Below are 19,147 nucleotides of genomic sequence, written 5' to 3' on the forward strand. Positions count from 1 at the left end.
AAGATGCTAGGGGCCAAACCAAAGGTTAGGAATGTGACCTTAAACTTGCAAGACCAGGCTAGCCCACAAGGAGATTCTAGGGACGAATATCATAGAGGAGAAACCTCCAAAATCCTAGAAAGCCCTCCAGAAGAGGTAGAGGATCTTCCTGGAGAGGAGAATCCAGAAGAGATTCCTAGAGGGGCTCAGAGTTCTTCTCTGCCACATGGCTTAGAAGCCCAATTTCAAAATGGCGACAGTGCAGAGTCTGACCATGAATCACAGTCTGAGGGAAAAGAATCAGACGTTGAAATTCAGGACTTACAGAGAAATCTTAACAGGCTGCGTTTAACACCGCCTGCCCAGGCTATTCGAATTCGGCCAGTGCCTGCTAAAAGGACAAAATTTAACAGGTACACTGGATTAACAATGACTTTTCTTACCCGGTTCCAGCGAGGTATTAAGAAAGCACAGGAAGATGGGGAGGATACTAGCGGTTTTCAACTTTTTCCAGTTTTTGAGCAAGTTAATGAGCAAGATCAGAGAGTTAGAGTTCATGCTGTAATCCCATTTAAAACCATTAAGGAAATAAAGAATGCATGTGAGACGTATGGTCCAAATTCACCTTTTGTACAGAGCCTGATAGAAAATATTTGCTCACAGCCCCTTCCTCCTAGTGATTGGATTTCTTTAGCCAGATCCTGTCTGAGTGGGGGAGATTTCTTACTCTGGAGAACTTATTGGACTGATTTTTGTACTGAACAGGCAGAAAAGAACAAATGACAGGATATAGAAACGCCAGTAGAAATGTTTCTAGGGACAGGTGAATTTACTGATATAGAAAGACAGTTAAATTATGAATTTGTAGTATACAATCAAATAACTGATTGTGCGAAACGTGCCTGGAGGCAGATTGTCCCTAAGGACCAATCCAATTTAGTTCTTACCAAATCAGGCAAGGTGCGAGTGAACCTTACTCAGATTTCTTAGCCCAATTGTACCAGGCTGCAAACAGGTCAATCTGGGACTCAGGAGCGAGTGAGTTCATTGTTAGGCAATTGGCATTTGAAAATGCAAATAAGTATTGTCAAGATGTTCTTAGGCCCCACCGTAAAAAAGGGAGAGTTTCCGAGTTTATTCGCTTATGTTCTGACATAGACTCTACCCATTTGCAGACAGTAGCGCTAGCCGCGGCACTAAAGGAAACTTTGAAACCACAGGATTTAGTACGAAAACCCCGCGAAAAATGTTACTTTTGCGGGAGAAATAATCATTTTGCGCGGGAGTGTCACATGCACAATTTTAAGTTCAGGGCTCCATCTACTGGTGATAATAGATATTGCAGGACTCAACCTCACATGGCGAATCAAGATGGTGCGGATGAGCCCACCTTCTTGTCATCATTTCCGCCTGGCCGGAACACAAACTTCCGGTCGGCCCGCCCCCGGGCCGAGAATGAGGAAGTAGGTGATGGTCGCGCAATGTGACGTCATCGCGCCGACCATGGGGGCCGCCATCTTTAATTTTACCGGAGCGAAACAAGCAGTTTCCGTACAAACCCCTAATGATTTTCAAGGCTTTTAAGAGATATTAATTAGCTGAGGCCATCCTTAAAACTAACTACTTCTGAGTTAAGTCCTTTATTTCAGATATTACAAGGAAATGCCTCTCCAACCTCTCCACGCCAGCTGACCTTAGAGGCTAGAACGGCCTTAAGGAGAGTTGAACGTGCAATTAAAAATGCACAGCTTACTAGAGTTGATCCTAAAGAAATAGTGTATTTGTTAATATTTCCAACTGAGCATACCCCAACAGGAGCCATATGGCAAAGATTAGGAGTTATTGAGTGGATTTATTTATCCCACTCCCCTCAAAAAACATTAATTCCTTTTCATGATTCTATAGCTCAATTAGTAATTAAGGGCAGAACTAGGATTTTACAATTAATTGGATCTGAGCCTGATATCATAATCATTCCATTTTCTGTTCAACAGACTAATTGGCTTTTTCAAACTTCTAGCTCATGGCAGATAGCCTTTGCTGATTTTCCTGGCCAGATAGATAGCCATTATCCTCGTGATAAGATTATACAATTTGCATCATTAACGTCACTTATTTTTCCAAAGATTGTACGTGCACATCCTATAGATGAAGCTTTATCAGTGTTCACGGATGGTTCTAACTCAGGTAAAGCAGGTTTTTATAGTCGTGTTCACACAGAGGTAATACAAACTTCTTATACTTCTGCCCAAAGAGCAGAGCTTCAAGCTCTGATTTGTGCCTTAAATTACTTTTCAAATGAGCCTATTAATATTTATTCTGACAGCTTATATGCAGTCGGAGTTACTAAAAATATTGAAACTTCAGTTATTGGGTATACTTCATCACAAGAGTTATTTGAGTTATTTCATAATTTACAAAAGACAGTGCTAATGCGAAAGTACCCATGTTTCATAGGGCACATACGGGCTCATACTAATCTTCCAGGACCCTTAGTTTCAGGTAATGACAAGATTGATAAATTAGTAACTTTTTGTCAACAGATGTCTTCATATGACTGTACACTAGCTTCCCATTCCTTGCATCATCAAAATGCTTCTAGCTTACGTAAAAAATTTAATATTACTAGAGAACAAGCTCATCAGATTGTAAGCCAATGCCCTAAGTGTGTTATTCACACTCCATCTCTGCCATCAGGGGTAAATCCCCGTGGATTAAAACCAAATCAAATATGGCAAATGGATGTAACTCATATTCCTCAATTTGGTAAACAATGTTATGTGCATGTCATAGTGGACACTTATTCTAGATTTATTTTTGCCACAGCACGTACTAAGGAAAATACTCAACATGTAATTTCTCATTGCCTAGCAGCTTTTTCTGTTTTAGGGTGCCCTATGCAGATTAAAACAGATAATGCTCCAGCTTATGTAAGCTCTTCTTTTCAACAATTTTGCCAAGAGTTTAAAATTAATCATAAAACAGGAATTCCTTATAACCCCCAAGGCCAAGCCATTGTGGAACGAGCTCATTTATCTATTAAGCTTCAATTACAAAAATTAAAAGGGGGGAATAGGGTTATGACTCCCCAAAATAGCCTTAATCATGCTTTGTTTGTTTTAAATTTTTTAAACTGTGACGCAGAAGGTCACACTGCTGCTGAGAGGCAAATGTCTCCCTCAGTAACAGGCCCTTTAGGCAGAGTTTTGTGGAAAGATTTACAGACTGGTCAGTGGAAAGGCCCAGATCCGGTGCTTATGTGGGGCAGAGGTCATGCTTGTATTTTCCCAGAAAGCTCTTTTCATCCTATTTGGGTACCTGAACATGCTATCAGACATGGAAGAGATAGAACCCAGATTCAAGCAACTGAGGATCGACCCAGAGGAGCCCCTATCCAGAAGGAGGAGATATCGGAAAAGGATGAAGAAAGACCAGATTGACCCAGCCGAAAAGCTGATTTCATGGGAAGACGTGAAGAAGCTAACAACCCAGGCTTCCCGAATACTTCGACACCTAGGAGAGAACAGGACCCCAGTGATGATGGTAGCAACAGTAATTGCCCTGCTGGGCTGTCAGGTAAAGGGGGATCAAGTAGACACTTACTGGACATATTTCCCAGATCCACCCCTGGTACACCCAGCTGTGTGGACTGGAGAATCTATTCCAGTATTTACTAATGACTCATTCATGATGGGAGGATTTACAGATACTCATATTACTCCCAATCATGTGACTAGATTTAATTATTCTGGCTACAGTGCCCAATTACCTTTGTGTTGGTCACACAATAAACATGCTGGCTGTCTGAAAGTATCATTCGAAGAAAAGACAGCGATTGGTAGACCTAGACTGACAAATAATTCTATTTATGGGGACTTAAGACCTTATACTAGATCAGTAATTAAGATGGGACTTTCCCATAACAAGCCAGTCATTTCTGCAAAACCTCCACAGATACACCACTGTCCAAATAGTTCTACAATTGAGATTGGCACCTTTCCTAGATGGATGGATTGTGTAAATACCTTTCCTGTACAACATAAGGTGTCTAAAGATAGTGGGTATATTTTAGACTGGTCTCCAAAAATTGATAAGAGACAATTACGAAGAAATTCTGCTATGACTCCTGCAGGATTTGTTAGTAATATTTTAACTTATAGTGAAGGTGGTTTCAAAAGGATGTTTGGCGTTTAATTGCTGCCTCAGAATTCTTACATTTTACAGACAAACCTTTACCAAAATTTGTTGGCAAGAAATGTAAAGAGGGATCTTGCTATGGCTTACGAGCCTGTGTCCAATCTCCTTATGTTTTAATTATTGGAAATGTAAAAGTTAAATGGATAAATCAGATATATTGTTACTTGTAATAAATGTAACCTAACCAATTGTATTACTAGGTATAATGGAGGAAAAGGAGTGCTGATACTACATCAGCCCTCTTTCGTTTTATTGCCTGCTAATATTTCAGAGCCATGGTATGCTGATACTGGTTTACAAGTCTTGCAGCAAATTCATGCCCAGTTAGCAAGACCTAAACGTGCTATTGGAGTTTTAATTGTTGGTGTTTTGGCACTAGTCTCCTTTATTGCCTCAACTGTCTCTGCATCTCTGACATTGTCTCAAAATATTCAGCATGCAAAATTTCTTAATAATTTAGCTCAAAATACTTCCAAGGCTCTGCATAATCAAGTAAATATTGATGAAAGGATTGAAACTAAATTAAACGCCTTAGAGGCGACTGTTATAGACATAGGTAATGAACTTTCAGCCTTAAAATTTAAGGAAAGGCTTAAATGTTATGCTAATTATAAGTATGTTTGTGTTACAGCTGCCAAGTACAATGCTTCTCTCTGGGATTGGGAGAAGGTTAAAAACCATTTGTTAGGTATTTGGCAAAATAGTAATAATAGCTTGGATATTCTGGAACTTCATCACCATATCCAAGACATTCAAAATAATAGAGCTGATTTTTCAGATCCTTCTTCTTTGGCAAACCAAATATTGAAGGAGTTGAATGGATTCAACCCTGGAAATATTCTTAAACACTTGGCCTGGTACATTATTGGATTATTCTCTTTGCTGTTAATTCTCTTTTGTGTTGTAATTATAGGATGGCGAGTCTTCAGAACAGGAATACAGAAACTCCAAAGAGTGAACCGCCACCTCATATTTAAGAATAGAAAGGGGGAATATGTGGACACCCATTCTCACGCGTGACTGGGTGACTCCCGGTTTGGGTCTGAGGCTTCTGGCTGGGTCAGAACTTTCCCGGCCCTCTCCTGATGAGAGAACCCATCCGTGTGGGGGTGTGACTGACCACTGACCCCGGGGGCCCAATCCCTGACCCTGACCTTGGAGTGCGGCCCCCCTCAACCTTCATTGGATGGAATTCTCCCCTGAATTTCTTGTTCCCCAATAAAAGGCTACTCCCTGGCGTGCTCGCTCTCTCTCTTCTGCTAGCCCTGAGTAATCCTTGCTGCCCTACGGGTGGTTCGAGGTTGGAGCCAGAGAGGGGAGCCGTCTCGGACCTGGTCATAGAAATAGGTAACTGAGTCTGTGTGTTTTATTTCGATCTCTGCTAGCTAACTTTTATGCCAAGAACCTCATTAATGAAACCAATGCGCAGGCCGCGTGGTGGAGATATGCAGCCTGTGTCTCTCCCTGAATGGAGGGCATTGATCTCCCTATGGAAAGCAAGAATGGGAGGGTCCATGGCTAATGCACACTCTGGTAGGGAGGAAAGAAACAGGAATTCCCAGGATGTTGCATTACAGGTTCAGTGATATGATCCTCCACTGATCAAGGATTAAGGCTGGCTTCCTTGGTCCCCAGCTATTTGCCTGACTGCCATCTTCACAACTATGTTCCCAGGCTTTCTGGCTCTGGCCCTTCTGTCTTTGCTGGGCGCGAGTACCCAGGCCTTCCATGACGACCTTGTCAAATGCTTTGAAGACCCCCAGTATGAAGAACTACTACAGCTGGCTCAAGACGGGCTGGGGCAGACAGCTGAAAAGAAACGGAGAGTGGTGATTGGGGAAGGCATGGCTGGACTCACAGCTGCCAAGATTTTTCAGGATGCTGGCCACCAGGTACACAATGGTGCTTGGGAGAGTACCTCATAGGGATCTTGGACTCTGAGCAGGGAGGTGGCTGCAGGTGGTGGATAGCCCAGTGGAACTGGAGCCAAAGACTAAGTCTAGGACTCTAGGCTGGGATGGAAGGGGTAGGAGAGCAATTGGTCTGTATCTATGACAGAGACAGACTTCAGAAAGAGGCAAATCTGGGCCTGCCTGGAGGGAGGAAGAGGGGGTTGTATGGCGGGGACACGGCTGGCCTAGTTGATTTCTATAAATACTTATCTTTCTAGGTGACTGTCCTGGAGGCTTCAGGGCATGTAGGTGGCAGAATTGAGACCCATAGAGTTCCTGGAACACAGTTGTACATAGAGTTGGGTGCCATGAGGATCCCCATCAACCACAGGTATGATTGAGAGAAGTGGGGGTGGATGGGGAAGACCAGGATATAGGCTGCTAACAACAAGGACAGGACCTATGCCAACTCATTTCATAGCTCCACAGCTACCTCGAAACCTCTCCCAGCCTCAATGTTCTAATATAGAGAACAGACATAACTGCACCTGTTGAGGATCACAAAAGATAATTGGGATAGGAGAACTCCTGGGAAAGTAAAAAGGCAGTCTGTGAGGCCTGCTAACGATAGAAATATGAACATCCTTCTGGGAGAAAGTGGTGTCTTGTGGGAGCCCACTTCGGGAGGGCCATCATGAAGGGGTGGGTGAGCAGGAATAAGGAGAATGCAGACTGGAAGACTCATGATACACACAGCCTCTAGGGAGGATAAATCCAGGGGACACTCTCTCTACACATCTTCATAGTATCTCCTGGACCTGGAGGGGCCACACCTAAAAGTCTGAAGACTACAAGCCTCAAACAAAGTGAGAGAGATCTCAGCCAGCAAAGAGGGCCAGCCTGTTGTGTTGTGACCACAAGAATGGGTACCCAGTTTCCTCTTGGTCACATAGCCATAGCTTGGCATAGCAACTCAGTGCTAGGTAGCCAGTGTTCCTTCTGTGCAGGGAGGTCAGAGAGGGCCCCAGGGAATCCAGTAGGGGCAGGACGTGAGCACAGGGAGCAGGGAAGACTGGTTGCTTCCTCATCCTGGATCAGTCTCTGACTCACTCCACAGGCTCTGTCATGAGTTTATCAGGAAATTGGGGCTGACCCTCAAGGAGTTTTTCCCCTCCAACAACCAGACCTGGGTGCTGATCAATGGAGTGCGGCAGCGCATGGGGATTGTGCAGGCTGACCCCAGCCTGCTAGGGTACTCAGTCAAAGCAGATGAGGTGGGGAAGACAGGTGACCAGCTCTTTGATGAAGCATTCAGAAAGGTAAGCCAAAGTAGGAATCAGTGACCTCCATGCAGGCCATCACCTTCTTCAAAGACATCTTGTGCAAACTTCCTAAAGTTTCTCTCCGTGGACCCCAGGCCCATGTGCAGGAGGGCTCCACTAGCTTGGTCTGTCAACCTTGCCTCCCTCCCATGACCTCCCATCTCAGCAGTCATTGTGCATTTTCAGATCCCAAAGGTCTTCACATGTACAGACATGTGCAAAGCTAGCTGCCTTTGAGATCATCATGGCAGATCTAGGTTTAAGGCAGAGAGAGACCTACAAGCTGGACTCTATTTGAATGTACTGTGTGACCCTGGACAAGATGCTTGCCATCTCTCTGTTCCAACTTCTATAAAACAATCATAAGGCTAGAGCCTCTCTCCCAGCCTGGTTGTGAAGATTAAGTGAGAAAATGCATATAAAGTGATAAGAACTTTGCAAGGCATATGGCCAATCTTGAATTATAATTGTCATCATTATTGATATGTGGTCAAGGAGGAAAATCAATGATGGGCCCTGTCTGGAATATCTGCACACCTTTTTCTAACTGACCAATGTTTACTCAGCACTGACAGTGCCTTTTTCTTTCCTGATCTGTGTCCCAAAAGGACCTCAGTGTGACAGCTGAGCTCTGGGACATAGCTTCCACAGGAGGCCTCTGTCCAGATGCCCTGCCTTTGCTGGAGTGATATCCTGCTAAGCTCAGCATGCACTCCGCAGCTCTTGGACCTCATCCAGTATCACTTAACAGCTCAGTGGGACCAAGCCCTTAGGCGTCCACACCATTCACAGTGGCCCCAGAGGCCTGCAGAAATGTCCTCAGACAAGGACAAGGAGATAGACTTCCCCAATTCTGGGGGCTCCAAGGCTGACAGGGAGCCTGGCTCCAGCTTTATACACCTCAGAATATGTCCAAGACAGGGGATAATGTTTCCACCCTCAAGCGCCCCAGTCCAGCTGAAGGACTGAGTGTTGCATTCAGGACTAATATAAAGAATGCCTCAGACACACCCAGGATGAGTGGAAGCAAGTGCCAAGCATGGAACATGGGGGTATGTGGGAGCAGGGTCTAGGGTGTGTGTGGAACTGACCTTCACTAAAATGTCCTCCCCTCCTCCTTCTTCCATGCCAAGCTGGTGGAGGAGCTGAAGAACAGTAGCTGCAGCCAGATTCTGGAGAAGTATGACTCCTTCTCCACCAAGGTCAGTCCTGAAGCTCCCCTCTAACCATGGCTAACCATGCCACCCTGTCACAGCTACCCAGAAACCACCCCAGTGGGACGACCCACCCTAGTACTTACTACACTGCACCTTACTTGTTTATCTTTTTTATAATCTCTATCCTTTACTTGAATGTAAGCTCCATTAGGACAGGAGAGAGTGGAGAGGAAGGTAGGAAGGGAGGGAAGAAAGAAAATTTTAAAAAAGACCACCCCAAGGATAAAGGTCAAAGATATAGCAAGTCAGAGCATGCTATTTCAAGGAACTTGCCACCATCACTTGCATTTTTGCAGAGAGTCAAAGGCAGGTAGAGGTATGGGAAAGCCCTTATACAGTTATGTGTTGCTTAATGAGGGGGATAACATCGCAGAAGTGCATCCTTAGATGATGACATAGTTCAGTAAAAATCATAATGCTTAGTTACACAAAGATGGCTACAATGTCACAAGGCTATATACTTTCTTGGGACCACTGTCCTATACGTGGTCCATCATTGATGTACTCATGGCTATAGTGCAAAAAGAGATGACTGGGGCTGGAGGAATAGCTCAGAGGAAGAACACTTGCCTGACATGTGCTAGGCCCTGGGTTCAATCCTCATAACACACACACACACACACACACACACACACACACACAGCCACAAGGGGAAGGTTTCAGATGTGCCTCAATCGGAGGCTATTGGCATGGAGAAGCTGGAGGCAGTTAACTGGAAAGGGAGCACCTATGTGATTGGCTAGGGGAGGATAGTTGGCCTCTAGTGATTGTTCCCGAGATGGGAGCAAAGAGGGCAAGGGGGTGCATAAATTTGGACAGCTGAGGAGGAAGCTGAATGGTTATGAGGAGATCCTAACCATTCATGGCTGACTGCTCCAATAGAGGTGGTGGTTTGCCTTTCAGAACTGGGTGCTTCAGAAGTTGGGTGGTCAAAGTCCTGTGATATCTGATCAGCCACCCTGATTGGTGAAACTTTTCCAGCCAGATTGTCATGTCCAGGACTTGCCTGGGAGAAAGGAGCAGGGGCAAACCACAGGGCACAATCACAGGCCAATGGATATACTAGAAGTAGAACCTCATAGTCACTTTCTGGTGCAGGGGCCGGGACAGCCAGGTAATGGGTAGGAGTAGAGGGTCAGGGCAGGATGAGAAGCAAATACTTGGTATTCACCTTCCTCCTGGCTTGGTGTTTTGGGTAGAAAAGAGAGGCCAGTCTGGGCCCCATACAGTTACAGATGGACATGAAGACTGGACCTCAGCTTTCCCATCTGTAAAATAGGGCTTCTTTTGGATTATATAAGAGGATTATACATGTAAAGGGCTTGGAAGAGGGTCTGTAGGTTAAAATCCATACCAAACGTTAGCTATTTGTCCCTGTTATTAGGACTGTGGAGACCATTTGGAGCATTGTCCTCAGAGCCCTGTGTGCAAACCAGGCACCTGGGACCCAGCTGAGTGCACTTCTGTCATTCCACCCTGTCCAGTTCTGTTCCTCATTACCCCAAGGTGAGAAGCAATGGCTCTCATGTCAGCTCCCTAAACATTCTGACCTGGTTGCCTTCTTTTCCTGAATGTGATCCCAGGAGTACCTGATCAAGGTGGGGAACCTGAGTCATGGGGCAGTGCAGATGATCGGAGACCTGCTGAACACAGACTCTTGCTACTACGAGTCCTTCATAGAAACTCTGCGTGACATGATCATCTTCTCTCAGGAATCTCGGTGGGAAATGGGGGGAGAGAATGGGCACGGGGTGGCCAGTTACTAGTGAGGACAGGAGTAGAAGGAAGGACAAGATAAATCAGGTGATAACTCCAAGAAAAGTGGGAGTGACAGGAGGGGAGGCAGGGGTTTCCCAACTCCAATGCCCCTCAGAACCACCAGAGGGAGGGTGCTTCTTAAACATGGGGCATCACTTCCAAAGTCAATGGACCTTCGCTGAGACCCAAGAACATGCATTTCTGACATATTCCAGTGATGCTGTTGCTATCTGACTTGGGAGTCCACTTTGAGAACCTCTAGCTAAGGGGCTCTTAGGAGCCAATAGATCTGCTTTACTCTGGCCCTTACCTATTCTTCTGTGACAAAGAGCATGACCTCAGTCCTACTTTAGAGGTTCATGCAAGAGGAACTTGCTATCTTTCAGATCTGAAAGATAATCAGGGCTGCCAAACTCAGACCCTAGTCACCCTGGGTAACTGGCTATGTGATCTGTAGCTAATGAAGATCAAATGAACTGAGATTTACTCTCACTTGGGGTTCTGTGACCCATTTCAGACGAAACAGGTACTGACATTTGCCAGAGGAGAACTAAGCCTGGGAGAGCCCTGATGGATTACAGACCTCTTCTTTCCCCACCTGCATCCTCCCACTTCCCCTCATCATTTTTATTCAGAATTAATCAATTTAAATTCAAGCCAACAGCTGCCATAGGGGGAGAGAGGAAGGTGAGGAAGTCTGAAGACAGATCAAGGTCAAGTGAAGGTTCTTGGTGGCGTTTAGGCTGCAGTCTTTAAGGCTACCCTGTGCTGCACTCTGTAAGGACATCATGGAAGGGGTTGAATCCATACATAAGAATCCTGGGTCTTTGTCAGCCACGAGACCAGGCATCTTCCATGGAGGTGACCACCAAGGGGACCAGAGGAAAGTAACAAAGAGTAAGGGGCTATAGAGGCTCAGAGGGTTACATTTTTCTGATTGATCAACGCAAAGCAACACTTTTGTCTAGTTCCCTAAAGCTGACATTCTGCCTGCTGTTAATCCTTTTGCCAACTGTTAAATCTCCCTAACACATGACCGGTACAGTCCATTAGGGAACTCACCTCTGTCCAGTCCAAATGACCTGTCCTCTGCATGCCTTGTCCAACTACCTGTTTCTCTTTCCTCCTTTGCTTGCTCATTCTCAGGTTCCATGAAATCATCAGAGGCTTTGACCAACTCCCTCAGGCTCTTCTTGATGCCCTCTTGCCAGGGACAGTCTTGTTTCATTCACCAGCAGAGGAAGTAGAGATATCTAGAGACCATTTCCATGTCACTTTCAGGACAGCTGACCCTCTGCAGCCCAGGTCACGTCTGACTGCCGATTTTGTGGTGGTGGCCAGCACTGGCAAGGCTGCCCAGCTCCTCCGTTTTCGGCCACCCTACTCTCTCAACAAGGAGAATTCATTACGTTCAGTCCACTACACCAGCGCCACCAAAGTGATCCTGGCCTGCACACAGCGTTTCTGGGAGCAAGAAGGCATATTCGGTGGCAAGTCTAGCACCGACCGCCCCACCCACTTTATCCACTATCCCAGTCGCATCTTCCCCAATGGCACAGGTGTCATCCTGGCTTCCTATACTGTGCATGATGATTCCATGTTCTTCGCTGCCATGGATGATGCCCAGGTGGTAGATATCATCTTGGATGACCTAGCTGCTGTCCATGACCGCCCCAAAGAACAGCTCCAGGCCCTGCCCCTCTTCCACGGTCAAGCACTGGAGCCAAGACCCCTATTCCATTGGAGCGTTCACCTCCTTCCCTCCCTACCAATATGTGGACTATGCACAGGAGCTCAGCCATCCAGAAGGGCGGGTCCACTTTGCTGGTGAACACACAGCCCTGCCCCATGGCTGGATTGACACAGCTATCAAATCAGGGCTCAGGGCAGCAAAGAGCATCCAAGAGTCTGTGGATTTGGCTTTGACAAAGGATCCTGGGGACACAAAAAAGGCCTACTCCAAAAGTGAGCTATAATCAGCTTGTAGCACCTAAGAATTGGGGTGATTCCAATCACCTTGATCCATAGGAAAACCCTCAAAACCTACTCTCTCATTTTATCTTCACCTTTGCCCAAAGATGCCAAATCAAGGCCAATGAACGGAGTCCCTACAATATTTGACCACCGGTGACCTTGGATGTAGTGACAATATTTGAACAACAAGAATATTTGTTGTAATGATTAAAACAATAAAGCATTTGTTGAATTTAAGACTAAAATTAAGTGTTTTATCTGAGTGGTGTAAGGGCCCAGCTAACACCAGAGGAAGAGACCACCAAGAGACCACTCATGCAATAAGCAGAAGGGGATTTATTGAGATTCCAGCATGCTGGGGCTCCGTGCCCACTCAAGAGTAGAGAGCAGCCCAGAGCCCAGAGCAGGAGTTGAACAATGCTTAAGTACACTTTTTGGGGAGGACGGGGGCTTTGCATACATCACAGTCTCCTTTAACAAATCACCTTACACCGAGGGAAAATCAAACAACAACTCCTAGACTTGATTAGTACATTCATTGGCAGGAACAGGGTGAGCTGGAGTGATAGGTCATTCCTAAGGAGGGGGTTACATTTAAACTGATTGGTTTGGGCCCTGTATGCTTACGTGACTAGTTGCACAGGGTCCTAGGCTATAAATCAACTAAATGGCCAGTAGGGCCTTGTCTTAACTGCCTCAGGAATTTAACCCATGCTTTGCAGTTTAGAAGCAGGTTTACAATGCCTGGTCCTTTACATTTTAACTCAGGCTTTGCAGCTTAGAAACTTTACCCTTTCAGTGGCATCCAAATAATTTTAGAATTGAGTTCGGAAGGCCACAGAGACTCTTGCCTTCTAATGCCCTCTCCTGGGGTCCTTTGCTCTGATTTCTGTTCCCTTAATCTGAGTCTATCACTAGCTCCCCTCCCCTCCTCTTCCTTCCATGGCTGATTCCTTTTTTTTTTTTTTTCCCCCTGTGGTACTAGGGATTGCTGCAATGCCTGGCCAGGCCCATGAATTTTAAGAGAGGGTAGAAATTTAGTTACCTGGAACAACCTGCTCAATGCTTTTTCCAAATTATTACAATAGCCCTTGAGGTATATACTCCAGTACTACTCCATATTACAGATTATGAAAATTGATTTTCCAAGAGGTCACAAATGCTGGTCCTAAATGGTTTAAACTTCAACCTAACTCTAAATATAACTACAAATCCTCTTGCTTCTTCTAGGCTCAGCTTCTTGGTCTTATTTTATTTTATTTTTTTTTTTTGGTGCTCCCAAAACAATTAACAATTCACTTTGCAGACTTCTTCAATTAACATCTGAAGTGTTTGAATGAATTCAATGTTCTCAGAAGGCAGGGGGCTGTCTTCTGCCTCCTATACTTTTCCCTGCCCCCATGGAGTCTTCTCAACTGGCAGTCCTGTGAAGAAGTAAACAGATGGAGTTGATACTGATGATAACTTTCAAGCACAGGGATAATGAAATGACAGGGTATGAATGAGATCTAGAGAAGTCCATCATTTGGCAGTGACCTGGCCTGAGTTTTGTCCCTAAAAGACCTCTTGGGGTATGAGTTCATCACTCAAAGGCCACAGGAAGAGGCCAGGTGGCTATGAAGTTAGGGGACAGTTTATCATCAAGGGGAACAAGGTACCTTCAGGAAGGCCTTCAGAACCACCTGAGATACCGACTTTCTGTTTAGAGCCTAAAACTAAGAACAGCATGCTGCTACTCAGGAAAAACCACTCTAACAGGGTCTAGAGTTTTATGTCAGTTGCAGTCTAACAAATGAGCTTGTCAAGTTTTCATGGAAGCTGACAAGACTCATGAGTTAGAGACAGAGGCCACAGCTGCAAGAACTTCCCAAGTCCCAAGGGGGCAAGATAGAGGGATCCTGGTAGATAATGGACTTGTATGGAAGCTGAGGAACACTAAGCTCAGTGTGAGTTTAACTCAGAGAGTTTAACAATATTAATTCATGCAAGCCTGCTTTTTCTTGGGGGTGAAGGTTAACCACTTTTTTTTTTCTCCCCTTGCTGGGAATCAAACTCAGAGCCTTGTGCATGCAAGGCAAGCACTTTACCACTGAGCTACATCCCCAGCTCTTTTTATAGGCACTTTTTATCCTCCAAGGTTGCTGCTAAAACACAACCCTGAGAAACAGTACTAGCAAAGAGTGGTCAGGACCTTACATTCAGAGCATACCCAAAAGGACTGTGTAGGGAATCTTGAGGCATCAGGGCAAATTGTTTCTCAGGACTGACTCACCCATTCCCCAATTACCTCCCTAGAGAGTGTAATTATCTGTCCCCTCCCTCACTTGAAGCTCAGCTGCACAAGAGCCATTGACACCACAGTCTCACAGTCCCCACTGTCTCACCGCACACATTAAATTCACATGCATTAAACAACCACTCTGATAACAGCTCTGAAATCTGGCAGGCAAGACTTAAATCCTTACCATTATTGTTGGGTGCAGAGCAGGCTGAACTGTGTTGTCTGCAGGGCAGGCTGAACAGATGTTGGCTGCAAGATAGCCCACGCACTCAAACCCCCCTCTATCTGGTCCTTTATCACCTGTTTGCCTCAAGTCTGAACATTCAACCCTGCTCAAGGCTGAACACTTAACCCCCCCTTGGGCCAACAAGGCAGCTTGCAGACCCAGAGGCCCCATTAGATTTGGGCTATAAAAACTCCCTCCTGCCAGGCCCCCCTCTCTCTCTTGCTCTTTCTCTCTTGCTCTCTCTCTCTTGCTCTTTATCTTTCTTACGCGCGCTCTCTGTCTCTCTTTTGCTCTTGCTCTCTCCCTGTTCATCTCTTCTCTTTTCTCTCTCTTTCCTTCTTTCCTTTCTCTTTGTTGCACTGCTGCAATAAAGATCTTTTGGTTGCTCCGAGTGTTGTGGTCACTTTCCTTTCAACAGTGAACTTGGAGACAAGCTTAGGAACTCAGACATACAACAAAATAAGCATAACAAGAAACAGTTTATGTTGTATGTCATTGATAAAACAGAAAGAACTTTGGGATGCCAGAAGTGGGCTTCTGCCTGGATTATAATTGCAGGGGATTATGATGACACCTAGTATGTAGGAAACAGATAATTTTTTTAAAAATTATGGACTCACTGGAAGTCACAGAGAATTAAAAAGTCCCAGTGTGGCCAATTTCAAGCAATAGCTACATTTTACATAATTATAGTATAACAAAACCAGAAATTTTACATTAGTACAATGTTTGGGTATAATTCTATTTAGATTAGATTCTTGTAACTACCATCACAAACACGATAAAGAGCTCTTCTACTAGCACAAAGATCTCCCTTGTTTTACCCCTTTATGGTCACACCCCACTCCCTGCCCTAGCAACTGCTAATCTGTTTAGCATTATTAGAATTTTGTCATTTCTAGAATGTCATATAAATGCAAGCCTATAGTATATGACCTTTTGAAATTGACATTTTCACTCAGAATAACTCCCTGAGATCTACCCAAATTATTCTTTGTAGCAATAGTTTTGTTTTTATGTCAGAGTGGCATTGTATGGTACAGTAGTGCCATAGTTTATTTAACCATTCACCCATTGAGGAATTTTAGGTTTTTTCCAGTTTGGGACTTTCACAAATAAAAGTGCAATGAATGTTTATGTGTAAGTTTTTGTGCAAAACTAAGCTTCTATTTCTCAAGGATAAATGCCTAGAAATATAATTATTGGGTAAGTGCATATTTAGATTTTAAAAACATTGCCATACTCTCTCCAGGATGGCTGTGCCATTTTACATTCCCACCTACAATATTTGAATGCATATCTGCATCCTCCCCACCAGCATTTGGTAATGTATATATTGGGGTGGGGGCAGGGCATTCTGATAAGTAGTACTACTGACATCTCCTTGTGGTTTTGATTTTTACTTCAACAGTGTTAAACATTTTTATAACATTCTTTGGAAATATCCTCTCATGTCTTTGGCTCATTTTCCAATTAAATGGGTTGCTTTCTTATTATTGAGTTTTGAGAGATCTCTATATAGTCTAGATAAAATCCTTTATCAAAAATGTAGTTTGTGATTTTTTTCTCTGTGTAGTTTGTATTTTCATTTTATTAACTAGCCTTTCACGGGACAAATTTGAAATTTTAATAAGATCTGAGTTATGTCATGTCTAAGAACTCCACTCAGGCCAAGGTCCTGAAGAATTTCTCTTGTATGTTTTCTTTAAAAATGTCTTACAGTTTTATATGTTACATTTAAATCTATGATTCACAATCTAACAAGTATTTATCTCAGTATTTAACAAGTATTTATCTCAGTACCAGTCAGTACTGGTCAATCCCCAGTACTGCAAAAAGAAAAAGAAAGGGAAAAAAGAAAATTCCTAGAATAAAATTTCTAAAAAAGCAACTATGGTTTTTTAAAGACAACAAGGGGAAATTTAAATGTGAACTGTGAATGATGACATATTAATATCAATTTTTCTAGGTGTTCCAAAAGTTTCAAGTCTGAAACGTTCAGGTGCTGGCAGGGGGGTACAAAGACCTGTGAATATCGTTCTTGAGAGAGAGAATTATATTAATTAAATTGAGAAAATATTAAATGAATTCAGATTGATTGCAGCATTATTTCATTTATTTCTATTATTTTCAAAATTAAAAGGTAGGTGTTGGGATGGGGAGAATTCCCTGGCTTCTTTCCACAGCGAGGACTACCCAAACCGCTCTGAGGGGCTGAGGTGCTTTGAACCACACCTCTAGTGGACAGGCGCCCTTTTAAAGGGCCTTCGGGAATCTAAGAAGACTTTTAAAACTTTGTGTCAAACTCTAAAACCAGGCGCTTCGGTTGCCCAGGCCGGGGCTCTTCTTGGAGCATTTAGTGCTACCATAGTTGTTGTTTCCTTTCGTATTTTAAAACGCCCGGAACACAACCGGCACTTAAAATCAGTAGAAAGCTCATTTCTGATAACTACTCTCTACCCAAAAGAAAAATATTAAACTCAGTTTTCCTTTTCTAAAAGGAAATAGCCATTTTTACTTCACTGTTCTGAAGAAAAAAAAAGAAAAATGCTATGTTTCCCTGACCGGGAATCGAACCCGGGCCGCGGCGGTGAGAGCGCCGAATCCTAACCACTAGACCACCAGGGAAGCTGTGAGAAAGGTTTTCCATTTGTGATAGGTAAAATTACGGTTAAGTGACGTATGTTGCATAGAAGAGTACTATTAGACGGATTTAGGGAAGCTACCGATACTGCCCCCACCTTCTCAATATAAAGTCATTTCACTGCCGCAGAGACAAATGGGAAATGGAAAACGGCGGGTCTAGATAAATTCTAGTTGTAGCCTTCTTCCCACACAAGAGAAGAAAATAAGAGCAGACTTTGGGGAAATGGGTGAGGAGGTGGAGCATTTCTTAAGAGCCAAAAAAAAAAAGCCAGTGTGTCAGAAGTGGGATTCGAACCCACGCCCCCATTCGGAGACCAGAACACCCGGAGGTAAGGTTGTTCACCTTGAGTCTGGCGCCTTAGACCACTCGGCCATCCTGACACCCGGGAGTGCTTTTGTTCTCACTACATATGCTACTTGTGCCCGCCCGCTGCGATTGGCAGTGTCATTGCCTATTGACCAGCCGGCTTAGGTAGGAGCAGCACAAGACCACCCGCGACGCTGACGTCTCAGAAACTCTGTGTCCGCAATGCAGTCAGAATTGGCAAACACCACACTCCCTAGCCCAAATCGAACCAGTGTCTACGGTTAGTGACCACTGCGCAGGCGCCAGGCCCAGAGAACTAAGGAAAATGCACTCGGAAAGGCGGAAGGAAATCCTGGTGGCTCGTCTTGGGCTGTCTGGCCCGCCACAGCCTAGACCGAGCATTCTGCCTCACCTCCCCCGCCCTACTGGGTCAACTTTTAGATATGTTGTGTTAATACTTGGAAAGCAGTTGGAAAAACACTTGCTACAGAATTAATGGCAAGTGATTGCTGTTGTTTGTTTTCATTATCATCATTTTTATAAGGACTCTTTGCCTTCCTGTTCCTGCGTGTACCCGTCCCTCAAGATCCACATCCCCGTCCTCCACCAATCCACGCAGACCGTGTGGAGACAACAGGGAACCCGGGACAGTGAGTGGGAGTTTCCAGGTCAGAAGGGCCTGGTGTAGACCCGGGTTTAGATAAGGGAAGTTCGAGCAGCGATTGCATAACAGTTAACAAAAGAGGAAAGAAACGTAAAATGTTCTTTAGCATCCAATGCGAAGGCGCGGGAATCTGAACTGCAGAACAGCTCTGGAAGGGTCCTCCTGATTGTGTGGTTTGTGCTCAGATCAGGGACCATTCATTCATTCACTGAAATTTTGTCCACTGTCAATACGACATTAAAGAGATAGATCCTCAGGCCAGTGAAGGAATCAACACAAACAAACATACGGGCTGTGAGGACAAAAACAAAAGCAAGACAATTAAATAGAGGAGTTCTATTTTTAGACTGGGCTGTTAAGTAATGTCTCACTAAAGAGACTTTTGCTTAAGTATTTTTCAATGATTTTATGTGATTCGGGCAAATATAAAATGTGAATGTCAATCAGGAATGGTGGCTCATTCCTGTAATATCATCAAATACTGAGGTTGAGGCAGGAGCATCCCAAGTTTTGGGGCCAACTTGGGCAATTTAGCGAGCCAGACTGTCTCAAAAAATAAAAAGGGCTGAGGATGTAGCTCAATGGTAGAGTACCCCAGGGAGTTCAATTCCAGGACTGAAATATATATATATATATATATATATATATATATATATATATATATATATATATATATATATATAT

General features: G+C 44.2%; 1 protein-coding gene, 2 non-coding genes and 1 pseudogene across 3 annotated transcripts; 2 read left to right on the forward strand and 2 right to left on the reverse strand.

Annotated features, from left to right (window-relative positions):
• Positions 1-1,742: 1,742 nt before the first annotated feature.
• On the forward strand, positions 1,743-4,173 carry LOC125612929 (endogenous retrovirus group K member 19 Env polyprotein-like). The gene is made up of 2 exons (XM_048792007.1): positions 1,743-2,166; positions 3,271-4,173. The coding sequence occupies exons 1-2, from the start codon at positions 2,128-2,130 to the stop codon at positions 4,171-4,173; spliced, it is 942 nt and encodes a 313-aa protein (XP_048647964.1). The 5' UTR covers positions 1,743-2,127.
• A 1,510-nt stretch (positions 4,174-5,683) lies between these two features.
• LOC107144623 lies at positions 5,684-12,491 on the forward strand (annotated as a pseudogene).
• A 4,911-nt stretch (positions 12,492-17,402) lies between these two features.
• On the reverse strand, positions 17,403-17,474 carry Trnae-cuc. Its single transcript has one exon. It is a non-coding gene; the product is annotated as a tRNA-Glu (tRNA).
• A 292-nt stretch (positions 17,475-17,766) lies between these two features.
• On the reverse strand, positions 17,767-17,873 carry Trnal-caa. The gene is made up of 2 exons: positions 17,836-17,873; positions 17,767-17,812 (listed from the first exon to the last, which is right to left on the reverse strand). It is a non-coding gene; the product is annotated as a tRNA-Leu (tRNA).
• Between the last annotated feature and the right edge of the window lie 1,274 nt (positions 17,874-19,147).

Source organism: Marmota marmota, unplaced genomic scaffold, assembly GCF_001458135.2.
Source record: "Marmota marmota marmota unplaced genomic scaffold, marMar, whole genome shotgun sequence".
Taxonomy (NCBI): domain Eukaryota; kingdom Metazoa; phylum Chordata; class Mammalia; order Rodentia; family Sciuridae; genus Marmota; species Marmota marmota.